At 44.4% G+C, this 14,288-nt stretch overlaps 1 protein-coding gene across 1 annotated transcript; it reads right to left on the bottom strand.

Moving 5' to 3' along the window:
• Window positions 1-1,506: 1,506 nt before the first annotated feature.
• gcnt4a (glucosaminyl (N-acetyl) transferase 4a) lies at window positions 1,507-12,650 on the bottom strand. Its single transcript, XM_056293274.1, has 2 exons — window positions 12,632-12,650; window positions 1,507-3,034 (listed from the first exon to the last, which is right to left on the bottom strand). The coding sequence occupies exon 2, from the start codon at window positions 3,031-3,033 to the stop codon at window positions 1,735-1,737; it is 1,299 nt and encodes a 432-aa protein (XP_056149249.1). The 5' UTR covers window position 3,034; window positions 12,632-12,650; the 3' UTR covers window positions 1,507-1,734.
• Window positions 12,651-14,288: the final 1,638 nt, after the last annotated feature.

Here is a 14,288-nt window from a genome sequence, read left to right as displayed (position 1 = left end):
GGGATGTGGGAGGGATTGGGGGTAGGATGTGTGTAGGATTGGGAGTAGGGTGTGTGGGATTGGGGATAGGATGTGTGTGGGATTAGGGGTAGGATGTGTGTGGGATTGGGGTTAGGATGTGTGTTGGATTGGGGTAGAATGTGTGTGGGATTGGGCATAGGATGTGTGCGGGATTGTGGGTAGGATGTGTGTGGGATTGGGGGTAGGATGTGTGCGGGATTGGGGGTAGGATGTGTGAGGGATTGGGGGTAAAATATGTGTGGGATTGGGGGTAGGTTGTGTGTGGGATTAGGGGTAGGATGTGTGTGGGATTGGGGTAGGATGTGTGTGGGATTGGGGGTAGGATGTGTGAGGGATGGGGGTAGGATTTGTGTGGGATTGGCGGTATGATGTGTGTGTTGGATTTGGGATAGGATGTGTGTGGCATTGGGGGTAGGATGTGTGTGGGATTGAGGTAGGATGGGTGTGGGATTGGGGGTAGGATGTGTGTGGAATTGGGGGTAGGATGTGTGTGGGATGGGAGGTAGGATGTGTGGGGGATTGGGGGTAGGATCTGTACGGCATTGGGGGTAGGATGTGTGTGTGGGATTGGGGGTAGGTTGTGTGTGGCATTGGGGGTAGGATGTGTGTGGGATGGGGAGTCGGTGCTGACACCACAGCACAGTAACTCAGATACAATGATCATTGGTCAGTATCACCAGAGGTTACAGTTGGTTAGATTAAAACCGTGATCCCCAGGACTGTACCGTAAAACCTATCTGAAGACGCAACTGTGACGAAATTCTATTTCCCTTTCTTTATGTAGTGATAGCAGAGTCCTGTAACTCTTCCACTTGTGTTCAGTAAATATACCCACCTTTCCCAAAGACCGTCCCAAAAATATCCTTCTTTCTCCTTTGTCCTGCACAATGTCCTCCGAAGTTGGGTGGCTATTCTCTGGATCTCTGACTGACAACCAAGCTCTGTTAATCATTACTACACTTTGGGTGATTCATCCATCCATCTCTTATCTAAGGCACTTATCCTGCTCTCAGGGTCACGGAGATGCTGGAGCCTATCCCAGCAGTCATTGGGCGGCAGGTGGGGAGACACCCTGGACAGGCCACCAGTCCATCACTGGGCAAAAATCCGAATTTATCTTAATTTAAATTCAGAATTATCCAAATTTAATTAACAGATTATCCAAATTTAAAAGCAAGAAATTTAGTGACATCCAAGGTTTCACAGCAGCCAAGCAGGCCTCTGAATTACTCATTTGAGTACGATCATCAGCCCTTATAGGCACATATGCGGATGATACACTTTGGGTAATGTACTTTATATTTCATATGCTCAGTAAAAGTGATGAACCAATAAAGAAAGGACTGGACTTTGACTAAAATAGTGAAAAAAGCGAAATAAAGCTTTACTAAAGATGTTCTTCTGACATCATAACAAAAAGAGTAGAACAGATATGTAGTTGGTAGAAATGCAAGGTTTTGTTTTCTTACAAAAACATTGGAAAGCGCTTCCAGACATCCCATCTCAGACTATTTTGTCCCACTCTTCTTCTCACTATAACCTGAGCCAGATATCTTTACATCTTTAAACATTGTTTGAAGCTAAAGGTTTGTGGTGAAATGTAAAGCACGTTCTGCTGCAGGTTGAGTGGCTTCCTGCTGCAGGATATTGTTCATCTTTGTCTTAAATACACAGAATATGCTTTCTCATCCCATTTGGAATCACATTTCACATTTACGTAAACTTCATGTTTACTCTGTGTTTACGTTTTTCCTCCAGTTGTTCTTCTAAGCAGTTAATCAGGATCGGGTCCACTTTGAGGTCAAATTTGTTTGCAAACCAGTGACCATAGTTCAAGAGCCAGCGGAGCTCCGCAGCTCCGTAGATACAAACGCTGCGCATGTGTGTTCCAGTGCAGGGTGGATACAGGGCTCCTTCTAAATAGTTCCACTTGACCAGTCGTGTCTTGCTCTTCAGATCTGTAATATCAGGGTGGGACTTGGGAATGTGGCCTGGCACCCCTGGTACACGCACCAAGGAGGCCCAAAAGTGTTCATCAGGTGAATATGTGTCAGCAGACCATGCCAGGAAGTCTTTAGCCATCTGGCTGTTCGTTACATAGTTCACAAAGTCCCATGACAGGACAAAGTATGCACTGCCGATGAATATCTCAATACCATGCGGAGCTGCATCTTTGGCTTGTGTAGTTTTCACAGGCAGCCGATGGTACTCGTAAGGCACATTTTTCAGCTCATGCCGGAAGCTGAAGCGTTGTTTCTTGAGTTTGCTGGGACGGCTCGACTCCAGCATGTTTTGGCCATTGAGCGTCTTAAGCTCCAGAACAAGTTCATAGTTGGTCTTGAGGGGAAAATCCTGGCCACACAGATTGATGACATACTTCCACTTGACCTCTGACCCCAACAGATCAGAGAGGCAATTAAGGTCAGCATTGAGCCTTGTAATGTGGGCATATTCCACAGACTCCAATTTAGAGGCAATGAAGAGATTTGGCAAACAACGTGCCAAATTGTTCATGGCCTTTATAAATGCTGCAGAAGACTTCTGGTCATAGTGAATACAATAGATGTTGTGAGGTGCATAAACGGCACGGAGGATGCGCTCCACCATAGGTGAATTCTTATGCACCACTAGAGAGTAAGCAAGAGGAAACTGTCGCTCCTCACTTGACACAGGTATTGTATTGTATTCCCTTATCTTGATAAACCTCTCACAGTCTGAGGTCAAAGAAACAATGCTATGATCATTTACGTTGACAGCATCTTCCCTTCTCCTCTCCAGAGTTTTCCCTATCTCCACCGGGTCCAGATGGTAGATGGCAGTACAGTTGATGTCATACCTGTGGAACTGGACTCCGGAGGAGTTGGAGGTGATTCCAAAAGGCTCAAAGGAGAAGCTGTTACGCACTGCCATTCTGATGAAGACCAGTTTAAGCAAGCACAGCGCCAGCAGAGACAGAGAGAACAGGACGTACCTGTGTCTCAACCTATGTAAGAGGGCACATCTTATTTTCATTCTGCAGAAGAAAAGAAAATGACGGCAATAAGTGTTCAGGTACAGTCCAGCAGTGAGTCTAGTGACCTCAACATCAAAATAGTGCATTTACATATTTGGTTAAATTGGCAAGAAATGCTTTTGTATCTCTAAGATATTGTTATAGAAGCACACTGACTCTGGGTACACAACAATTCTACTTTTTATGATTAAATATTTATCAAAAAAAAAGTAGTACAGTGAATAGTTAATTGCTCATGGCATCCAACTGAAGAAGCTTGAAGAGAAATTGAAGCTGCAGAACTAAAACGTTCAAAATTAATATAGCAGAAAAATCGGAAAAATTGCAACTGTTCAAATATGAACATTTTAAATGGAAGAATTCCAATTCCGTTTTCAAAACTAGCAACCGGATGAAAACCAAACAATAATACATGAAATTGTGTTGAATTACAGCATTTTTATAAAATCTCATTGACAGTGTAGAGTACCACTCATCAAATATAGTTACACTTACACATGATATTAAATTAAATGATTGACATTAAATGAAAGGTGCCATTTCCAATTCAAGGGAAATTATAGTACTACAAATATCCCACAACTCGTGTTTTTTACATTTCTGTTGTTTGTTTTTCCACCTTTAACAATGATGCTGACTCACTGAAATATTACACTGGCTTTTTCTAAAGCCTTCCTGACACGGTCTTAAAATAAGCATTTAAGAATGACATCCCTGCCAGTGGTCTTTTACCACACACGGGTGATACTGAGGGCTGCAGTGAAGAAGCTTTGACTGTAACGGACAGCAGGGTGGTGAAGAATGGTTCATTCTTCAGTCCTGCAGAGGACACTGGCCACTCGCTGGGGCAGATCTGCACAGGGGTGTCAATGTGCGGATTGGCCAAAGATCGATTTAGGGCTATTTCATACTCAGCTAAGATTTTATCACAGGCTACCAAGGCTGCTTTACAGCAGCCACACAGGAAATCAATCCAACGGCTCCAAGACACAAGCAGACATCAACAAATGACAGAACACAAAAGTCATTAATAATATTAAAATAATAATAATAAATTATTAGTATTAGCAAAATTTTAACATTAACAATAATAATAATAATTCATTTGTAATGCACTTTTCATGAGAATCAAATCTTTTCTTTCTCTTCTAGAAGTATGTCCTTCCATGATTTGAGGTTTCTGCCTTTGTGAAGAATCAGGGACTATACGAAGAAGAAAAAAATACAACAACAACAACACATGTACCAAATCAAATCAAATCAATTTTATTTGTATAGCCCAATATCACAAATTACAAATTTGCCTCAGTGGGCTTAACAGCAACACAACATCCTGTCCTTAGACCCTCTCATCGGATAAGGAAAAACTCCCTAAAAAACCCTTTAACAGGGAGAAAAACTAGGAAGAAACCTCAGGGAGAGCAACAGAGGAGGGATCTCTCTCCCAAGACGGACAGCGTGCAATGGATGTTGTGTTCACGCAATTTACATAATACAACATTGAAAGAGGATAACAGAATTATAATGGACATAAAATGTATGAAGAACATGATGCACAGGATGCCAAGCAGTGTCCACATGCCAACAGAGCAGTCCAGGACCCAAGCCATGCGACCAGCATCATCATGTAATAAAAGAAAAACTTATGTGAGGAGTGGAAGGGCAGGCAGCATCCAAATGGCGACCACCATCACCACGGAGACCTGGGAGGAGAACCGACTGCACATACATGCAAGAGAGACTCACATGACACCATTCAAACACAGAAAAAGAGAAAGGAGAAGACATCATTCAGAGAGTGTCATGTTCAGACAGACAAACTGGGACCCACAGAGCAGACCAGAGACAGACGGGTGTGGAGAGGCAGTTTATTAACCAGTCCAGGGTCGGTACACAAAAGGCAGTCAGCTCAGGCAGAAGTACAAAAAAACGAGGCAGAAGGGTAGGTTCAAAAAACAGGCGAGAGTCAAAACCATCAAACGGTGGGATAAGGCTAAGGTAACAGAACGCTAGGCTAAACTGGTCTCAAGGGGAAAAACCGGGTCGGAACACGAGGAAACTGCCGGAAAGCTACTCAAAAGTGATGCAGACAATCTGACAAAGACACAATAGGGAAACAGGCATTTATACACATGAGGGGAGGAGATAATGAGGCACAGGTGAAGACAATGGACAATCAAACACACGGAGTCAAGACACCTAGGATGAACACAAACAGGAAGTGAGGGAATCCACAAAACTAAAACAGGAAGTCAAAACCCAAACAAACTAAACTGTATAGGGCCTGACAGAGAGAGAGAAAAGACATGTTAGAGAAGAGAACAGTTTGCAATAGTCATTAGCCATAATCAATTAAGTCACCAATTCGTCATAATCTATACTCGATAATCTATACTTGATAATCTCGTCGGCAGAACAGTGGTTGGTAAATTCATTGAGACAGACAACCAACCCGCCATCCAGTACAGGTTGTGAAGCACTCAACTTAAAGGCAACTAATTGTAAACTAAGACAAAAAGATGAGTTTTAAGGTTGGGTTTAAAGGACTCAACAGACTCTGATTGTCTGATGGCAGCAGGCAGGTTATTCCACAAAAATGGAGCCCGATAGGAAAAGGCCCTGCCACCAGCTGACTTCTTTTTAACTTTGGGTACACACAGGAGCCCTGTATTTTGAGAACGAAGTGCTCGAGATGGCATGTAAGGTTTAAGGAGATCAGACAGGTAGGATGGGGCAAGCCCATTTAGGATTTTATAAGTCAGCAGAAGCACCTTGTATTCTGATCTAACATGGATAGGAAGCCAGTGAAGGGAGGCAAGAATTGGTGTAATATGGTCAAATTTCCTAGTTTTAGTTAGGATTCTAGCAGCAGCATTCTGAACCATCTGAAGACTTTTAGTACTAGCATGTGGCAGACCTGAGAAAGTCTGGATGAAACAAATGCATGTATTAGAGTCTCTGCGTCAGCCATGGAGAGAAAAGACCGAATTTTAGCTATGTTACGTAAGTGAAAAAAGGCAGTCTTGGTGATTTCTTTAATGTGCTTATCAAAGGAAAGGCTGGGATCAAACGTAACACCAAGATTTTTGGCTGCCACGCTTTGTGAAACCACAGAGTTGGCGATTGTTATCGTTACTTGATCAAATTGGTGTCTGTGTCTAGCAGAGCCAATGACTAGCATCTCGGTTTTATCTGAATTTAAAAGCAGAAAGTTAAGTGACTTCCAGTTTTTCACAGTAGCCAAGCAGGCCTCTAAGTTAGTGATTTGAGTATGATCATCAGCCCTGATAGGCACATACAACTGAGTATCATCAGCATAGCAATGGACATTTATTCCATAACTGCGTATAATTTGACCAAGAGGTGTAATGTAAAGAGAGAAAAGTAGAGGGCCAAGAACTGAGCACTGAGGCACACCATATTTAATGTCTGAAAATTTTGATATAATATTATTATAGCAGACACAATGTGTTCTTCCAGATAAGTAGGACTTAAGCCAAGAGAGAGCTAAGCCAGAGACACCAAAATTACAATTTAATATATCTAAAAGTATACAGTGATCAATGGTGTCAAAGGCTGCACTGAGGTCCAGTAGTAGAAGCACAGAAGTGGAATCAGAGTCGATAGCCAGTAAAAGATGATTTACCACTCTGGTCAGAGCACTTTCAGTGGAGTGGCAGGGCCTGAAAGCCGACTGAAAAGGTTCATATAGATCGTTTTCTTTTATATGGGTCAAAAGCTGTGATACACAACTTTCTCTAGTACTTTAGAGAAGAATGGAAGATTAGAGACTGGCCGATAGTTATTAATAGACCCTGGATCAAGGTGCGTTTTTTTAAGTAGAGGTTTAACCACAGCTGTCTTAAAACTGCTGGGAACAATGCCAGTAATAAGTGATAAATTAACAATGTCTAGCATTGTAGGTCCAAGAAAAGGCCAGAGGTCTTTAAAAAGTTTTGCTGGTAAGGGATCAAGTAGGCAAGCAGTTGGTTTAGAAGCTGACATGAACTTAGTCAAAGTATCAAGTGAGATAGTCTCAAAAGGTGTAATAACTGGAACTGTCGGTGACTCATTGTGTAGATATGAATTTAGTATGACAGGATCTGCAGGAGTAGATGGAGTTGAAGAATTAATTTTGTTTAAGATCTCATCAACCTTATTGCCGAAAAAATCTAGAAATTCATGGGCTGTGAATGGTGAGCAGCTAATGGACGACTGCTTTTTAGTAAGTTTAGATACAGTGTCAAAGAGAAATCTGGGGTTATGTTTATTAATATTTGTTAAGTGAGAGAGATACGATTTTTTTTGCAGTAGATAAAGCACGCTTGTATTTCAATAAAGAATGTTAATGAAATGACAATAGAAATCACACCAGGAAATTGAATGGAATGGATACTTGAATGGAACGGTTCAATGTTGAGTGTGCTTCTGCACTAGATATCACAGCTCCCTCCCTACACTACCAGGTCACTTTCATCAAACCACTATTGCCCCTGGATTAAAGACAACGGTCATAATCTGAAAAGGGAAGTCAGAAGAGTTGAGCATAGGTGGAAGAAGTCCAAACTCAGGACCCATCTCCTCCGTCAGAAAGAACTGCTGTCCATGCTCAACCAAAGAGGCGAGTGTTGCCTACTTTGCAGGCCACAATCCAATGTTCCTGTTTAAAGCCAGTGATCAGTCTGTAAACCCTGGCCATCCTGCTGTATCTGTCTCCTCCCCAGTAGTCTGTGAAAGTTTAACATTCGTTCTAATTTTAACATTGCTAATATTTCCTCTGATTCATCAGTTTACTGTCCAACTCTCTTGTCTGATTTCTCCCCAATCTCTGCACACACACTGTATCCCCCCTATGCACCTGTCCGCTTGTCCTTTAAATGTAATCCCCCCAAATTCCTTATAGGGGTCCTGCCTACCCTGGGCCCTAGCCTGCTCTCCCTTATTTATCTTTGTCTCACCTCTGGCTGTCTTCCTGATGGTTTTAAGGTGACGAGTGTCCAACCTATTTTATAGAAAACTGCCCTGGATCCAACTCTACTAAATATAACTACAGACCTGTTTCAAAACTACCATTCATCCCCAACATTCCTACAAATCGTTGCACATACCACACCACTGTCCACATCCACTCATACCACACCACTGTCCACATTCACTCATACCATACCACTGTCCACCTCCACTCATACCATCCCACTGTCCACATCCACCCATACCATGCCACTGTCCACATCCACACATACCATACCACTGTCCACATCCACACATACCATCCCACTGTCCACCTCCACCCATACCATACCACTGTCCACATCCACCCATACCATCCCACTGTCCACCTCCACTCATACCATACCACTGTCCACATCCACTCATCCCATCCCACTGTCCACCTCCACTCATACCGTACTACTGTCCACATCCACCCATACCATCCCACTGTCCACATCCACTCATACCATACCATTGTCCACATCCACCCATGCCATCCCACTGTCCACATCCACTCATACCATCCCACTGTCCACATCCACTCATACCATCCCACTGTCCACCTCCACTCATACCATACCACTGTCCACATCCACTCATACCACACCACTGTCCACATCCACTCATACCATCCCACTGTCCACCTCCACTCATACCACACCACTGTCCACATCCACTCATACCACACCACTGTCCACCTCCACTCATACCATCCCACTGTCCACATCCACTCATACCATACCACTGTCCACCTCCACTCATACCACACCACTGTCCACATCCACTCATACATACCACTGTCCACATCCACTCATACATACCACTGTCCACATCCACTCATACCACACCACTGTCCACCTCCACTCATACCACACCACTGTCCACATCCACTCATACCATACCACTGTCCACATCCACTCATACCACACCGCTGTCCACATCCACTCATACCATACCGCTGTCCACATCCACTCATACCATACCACTGTGCACATCCACTCATACCACACCACTGTCCACATCCACTCATACCATACCGCTGTCCACATCCACTCATACCATACCACTGTCCACCTCCACTCATACCGTACCACATCACTGTCCACATCCACTCATACCGTACCACACCACTGTCCACCTCCACTCATACCATACCACTGTGCGACAGCTGTATGTGATGTGATGTGACGTGATCATATGATGCCGTTTGTGGCTTACGTTTGAATGGAGCTGATGGGTGGAACAAGAGGTTTTTCTGAGAGCAAAGTTGTCAATCAATCAAGTTCCAGTGCAGAACTGAGGCAGTACATTTATTTTATTATGGGCAAACAACCAGCCGTGGAAACAAAAAGTTGAGAAATGTCAAAGAACAAGTACTTGAAAAACAGAAAGGCTCACTACTAACTACTGCCTCAGATCACTAATGTGCTCTGAGCGTTTTCCAGTACGAGAGTGTGTGCTGTTTGTGTACTGTTTGTGTGTTGAAGTGTGAGGTGTTGCAGTACTGCTTCAAGAATGGGTATTCCTCATTGTATAAACTTTTAATTCCCAGTACATTGCATTGTTGTAGTAGTAGTAGTAATAGTAGTAGTAACAGTGGAGGTTGTAGTAGTAGTAGTAATAATAGTGGTGGTAGTAGTAGTAGTAGCAGTAGTAACATTTATTACACACATGTAAAAAGTAATGCATTATATTAGCGCTTTACAAAAAAGAAGCGTTGTTACAGTAACTTCTGACTGTACACATGTTAAATGTAAGGTATGTAGAGACAGTCCGCCATTCGTCCATCTGACAGCCTCAACACAGGCAGCAGTGCAGCACCGCCTCTACTCCCTTTGTGATTTATTGCTTATTTACTGTTTAAACAGTTTTTTTTCCTTGTGACTCTCCCTCGGTGGATTCTTGCAGGGTGAAAAGCCCATCATACCACACCACATTCTAACTTGGACTTCCACTGGTTTTGGCGCATGGAGTCAAACCCGGTTTTTTCTTCTTTTCAGCCATGCACACAGCTTTAACCCCTGAATGTTGTGTCATGCACACACACAGACAGCAGACACATTTGGGCCCATTCTGGGGCACTTTTGGTTCAGTTACGGCACTGGCAACTGTTGTGTGGGCCGGACGTGGCCCAAATGTCATAAGCCGGGCCTGACTTGGGTTACAGCAAGTGTTGTGTGGGCTACACGACACAGACTGGTTGCGTGCTAAACATTGTAATGTGTGTATTCTGGTGATAGTTTCGATTAAAACTATACTCATTTTATCATCAGCAGTCATTCGTTTACTGGTCAGTGAGGTTGACTCCCTCTCGCTTCAGCAACGCAGCTGTCAGCCGTCACCAGCCTGACCCGTGGCTGGAAAACAGCCTGGATTCAATTGTAGAATATGAGTCCTCCGTCCTTATCTTCTACTTCTCGCTGGGCTGTCATCTGTTATTTGTCACTCGCAATGCCCCCTCCTGCCCACCTCTCAACACCGCACACCCCACGTCTCAGCTTCAGTTTCCATTTCCACTGGAAATACGTAAAGTGCTAAAGCACAATGCTCTCAGAAGAGACTGTCCCCCCCCCCCCAAAAAAAAAACCCGACCCCGTAGGTGGTTTGTACAAGCAGCTTATTACGACCTGTAGTTACGTTTTAAGCTACTTCCTCGCGGTACTCCATAATTATAACACGTGACTTCCCTGTAACAATAAGCGTCTCCTTCCATAAGATATCGCGAGAACGAATATTACTAAAAGCAAAGTTTAATGTCACACAGCGGTTATAGTGTCCACGTTAGACTTGCTAACTTTTGGCTAACGTTAAATGAGCTCTTGTGACGTCATTCATAGGTAAACATACTGCCGATAGCAATCTTAGTTACCAACTAGATGGCGAAACAACACAAAAGCACACAGACTACATATTCTATTGTTCTCACATTGTTTTAAAAACCCACAACGCACGGGGGCGAAAAGTATCTGTGGCATATCTCCTGCCGCCGGTAGGGGCGCTAATTTACGAAACGCTCCTGTGGGTCATATTGGAGGACAAACGACCTGTGTGGTCGTAAGGGTTGGAGGACTTGTCTCAGAAAGCCAGCTTTACTTGTCACTCACTTCACATACAAATACAATGAGCAGTGAAATGCTTATTGGCAAACCCTGAAACTGCAACAAAAAGAAGTAGAGCAACAAATAAATAGGAATGAAACTGAAAAAGTTAAAAACCTGGGGCATACACAGAAAGTATACTTGGTTAAATATCTATATTCAAATGTGCAAATAATATACAAGCATTTAGCTGCCACTAATCACCATCTAGCAGCCATCTAGCATCCATATACCTGGCCATGTACCTGTCCATATACCTGGTCATGTACCTGTCCATGTACCTGTCCATATACAAGGTCATGACCTGTCCATGTACCTGTTCATGTACCTGGTTATGTACCTGTCCATATACCTGGCCACATACCTGGTCATGTACTTGTCCATATACCTGGCCACGTACCTGGTCATGTCCTACCTGGTCACGTACCTGGCTATGCACCTGGCTGTACCTGGTCATGTACCTGGCTATGTACCTGTCCATGCACCTGGCTGTACATGGCCATTTACTTGGTCATGTACCTGGCCACGCACCTGGCATTGTACCTGGTCATGTGCATGGTCATGTACCTGGCTATGTACCTGGTCATGTATTTGGCCATGTACCTGTCCTTGTACCTGGCTGTGTACCTGGCCATGTACCTGGCTATGTACCTGTCCGTGTACCTGGCTGTGTACCTGGCCATGTACCTGGTCGTGTACCTGGCCATGTACCTGTCCTTGTACCTGGCTGTACCTGGCCATTTACCTGGTCATGTATTTGGCCATGTACCTGTCCTTGTACCTGGCTGTGTACCTGGCCATGTACCTGGCTATGTACCTGTCCGTGTACCTGGCTTTGTACCTGGCCATGTACCTGGCTATGTACTTGGTCATGTACCTGTCTATGCTGTCAGCCAACCCACGTGTGGAGGAGCTACAGGCACACTACTTATAACCTTTCTGGTACTAAACTAGTCAAGTTGATATATGAATATCACAGCGCTGTTTAAAATGTTCAGGATTTTCAGCTTATTTGTTTTCATTTCCTCCTTATACTTTGTGAGATACTTAACTTTTTTTGCAAGAAACAAAATGCCGAAGGTGTTTGGAATTTCTTCAAGAGCAGAGGACTGATGATGTCTCAAGTAATTTAATTAAAATTAACGTTTATTTGTTGAATGGAGAATAACAGTGAAGAGTAGAAGCTGCTAACAACAAAATGCTTGTTCTGCAGGCTCAAATACACAATAACAATAACAATAATAACAACAACAACACACAGCAGTAGGTGTAGGCCTACCAGTGCATGTAAGCAGACCTGCAGAAAATGCGGAAATTAACCATGTCATAAAAAAGAGAATGTAAACATATAATTTACAGATAATCAACAAAACACAAGTCTGTAAGCCCCTCTTAGACTGACCCCTGACTCACAAAGCAAGCACACATCCAGAACATGTTGCCTCTTCTAGTTTCAAGAGTAAATTTAGAAGACAAAACAGACTGCTGTCAAAGGCGGAAAACTTACCTTTTACTCTGGTGGTGTCTGAGAGGCTCTGTCACATGTTTTCCAAACTCCAGAGATTTTCGTCCGAGACCGAGCAAAGCCAACGTCAAAAGTGAGCACAAAAACCCAATTGAAAGGCTGTCCCGCAACTGGACTATAAATACACACACAGCACACTGCAGAAAGAGACCCGGCAGGGAGGTCCAGGCTGTAGCCCGCCGCCTGCTGGACAACCTGCTGAGATTCAGATAGGCCTATTCACAACTTCGTCCGAAAGTCATCATAGTATGGATTTGAGATAACGTCCACCGCTCTCAGCCAGAATAGCTGAATGTCTTTCAAATCTATGTCTCCGTTCTTCAACACGGTAAAGCAAGTAACCGAAAGAGCCTCGCCACGTGCGTAAAGGTGGTGTGAATGCGCAGCGGCAACCTCTACCTCTACTTCTTCTGACGCGTAAAGGTGGTGTGGGTGCGCGGCAGTACCCTCTACCTCTACTTCTTCTGACGCGTAAAGGTGGTGTGGATACGCGGCAGTACCCTCAACTTCTGCTTCTTCTGACGCGTAAAGTTGGTGTGGATGCGCGGCAGTACTCTACTTCTACGTCTTCTGACGCGTAAAGGCGGTGTGGATACGCGGCAGTACCCTCAACTTCTGCTTCTTCTGAAGCGTAAAGGCGGTGTGGATATGCGGCAGTACCCTCTATATCTATGTCTTCTGAAGCGTAAAGGCGGTGTGGATACGCGGCAGTACCCTCTATATCTATGTCTTCTGAAGCGTAAAGGCGGTGTGGATACGCGGCAGTACCCTCTACTACTTCTTCTGACGCGCCTTGTTGCGCCGCGCAGCAACCTGCTGCAGGGGGGCGGGGCTCCACACGGCGACACACCCTTCTTTTTCTTTATTTTTCTTTTAGCCTGTGCTGTCGGTAGACTTGGCACACAACACAGGTCATTTGCATGCCAGTGTGTCCTAAACAGAGTTCATTTGCAAGTGGAGTTCAGATTCTCCTCCTGCAAAGCAATCTTTATATGAAGAACTGCTAACAGTAACGCCGTCCTTTACATGATGTGTGGGATGACAAGAGTTGTACAAGTGTACACCCCACCCGTCCTCCTCTTCAGCATGTCTGATTGTCTGATCAGTCCAACAACCAATCAGCATCGCTTCCCCAAGAGCGGGACAGTCGCCACAAGTGGAAACTTAGAAACGAAAAACGACGGCGTGTCTCTGATGAGAGACGCGGTCACATGTTTGACAAACGTGATCAAATCCAGTTTGTCAGTATCCGTTTAGGATAGCGCGCATACAAATAAAGGAGAAGACGGGGGGAAAAAGGGGAGAGAGGACTAAGAAGGAGGATCCAGAGAGTTTTCCAGGGAGTGTGTGAGGCAGATGCCGGCAGTGTGTGTGTGTGTGTGTGTGTGTGTGTGTGTGTGTGTGTGTGTGTGTGTGTGTGTGTGTGTGTGTGAGACGTGTCCACCTGTGAGTGAACGGGATTAATCCCAATAAATTCTGCTGTCTGAGATGCGTGATTTATCGTAGTGCCCCCCCCCCCGGGCAGCAGACAGGCTCCGCAGCCAGCCCCCCCCCTCCGGGAGGTAGTACGTTAGGGCACTCTGACGCATCAGCACATACCTGCACGCACAATGGCACACTCTCCATGTTCCACGAGCGT

This window comes from Lampris incognitus, chromosome 1 (genome assembly GCF_029633865.1).
Source record: "Lampris incognitus isolate fLamInc1 chromosome 1, fLamInc1.hap2, whole genome shotgun sequence".
Taxonomy (NCBI): Eukaryota; Metazoa; Chordata; class Actinopteri; order Lampriformes; family Lampridae; genus Lampris; species Lampris incognitus.
This window is presented reverse-complemented; position numbering and strand designations above follow the sequence as displayed.

What these genes read in the sequence shown, in the direction of transcription:
- gcnt4a (XM_056293274.1), bottom strand. Translation starts at nt 3,033, where the DNA reads ATGAAAATAAGATGTGCCCTCTTACATAGGTTGAGACACAGGTACGTC.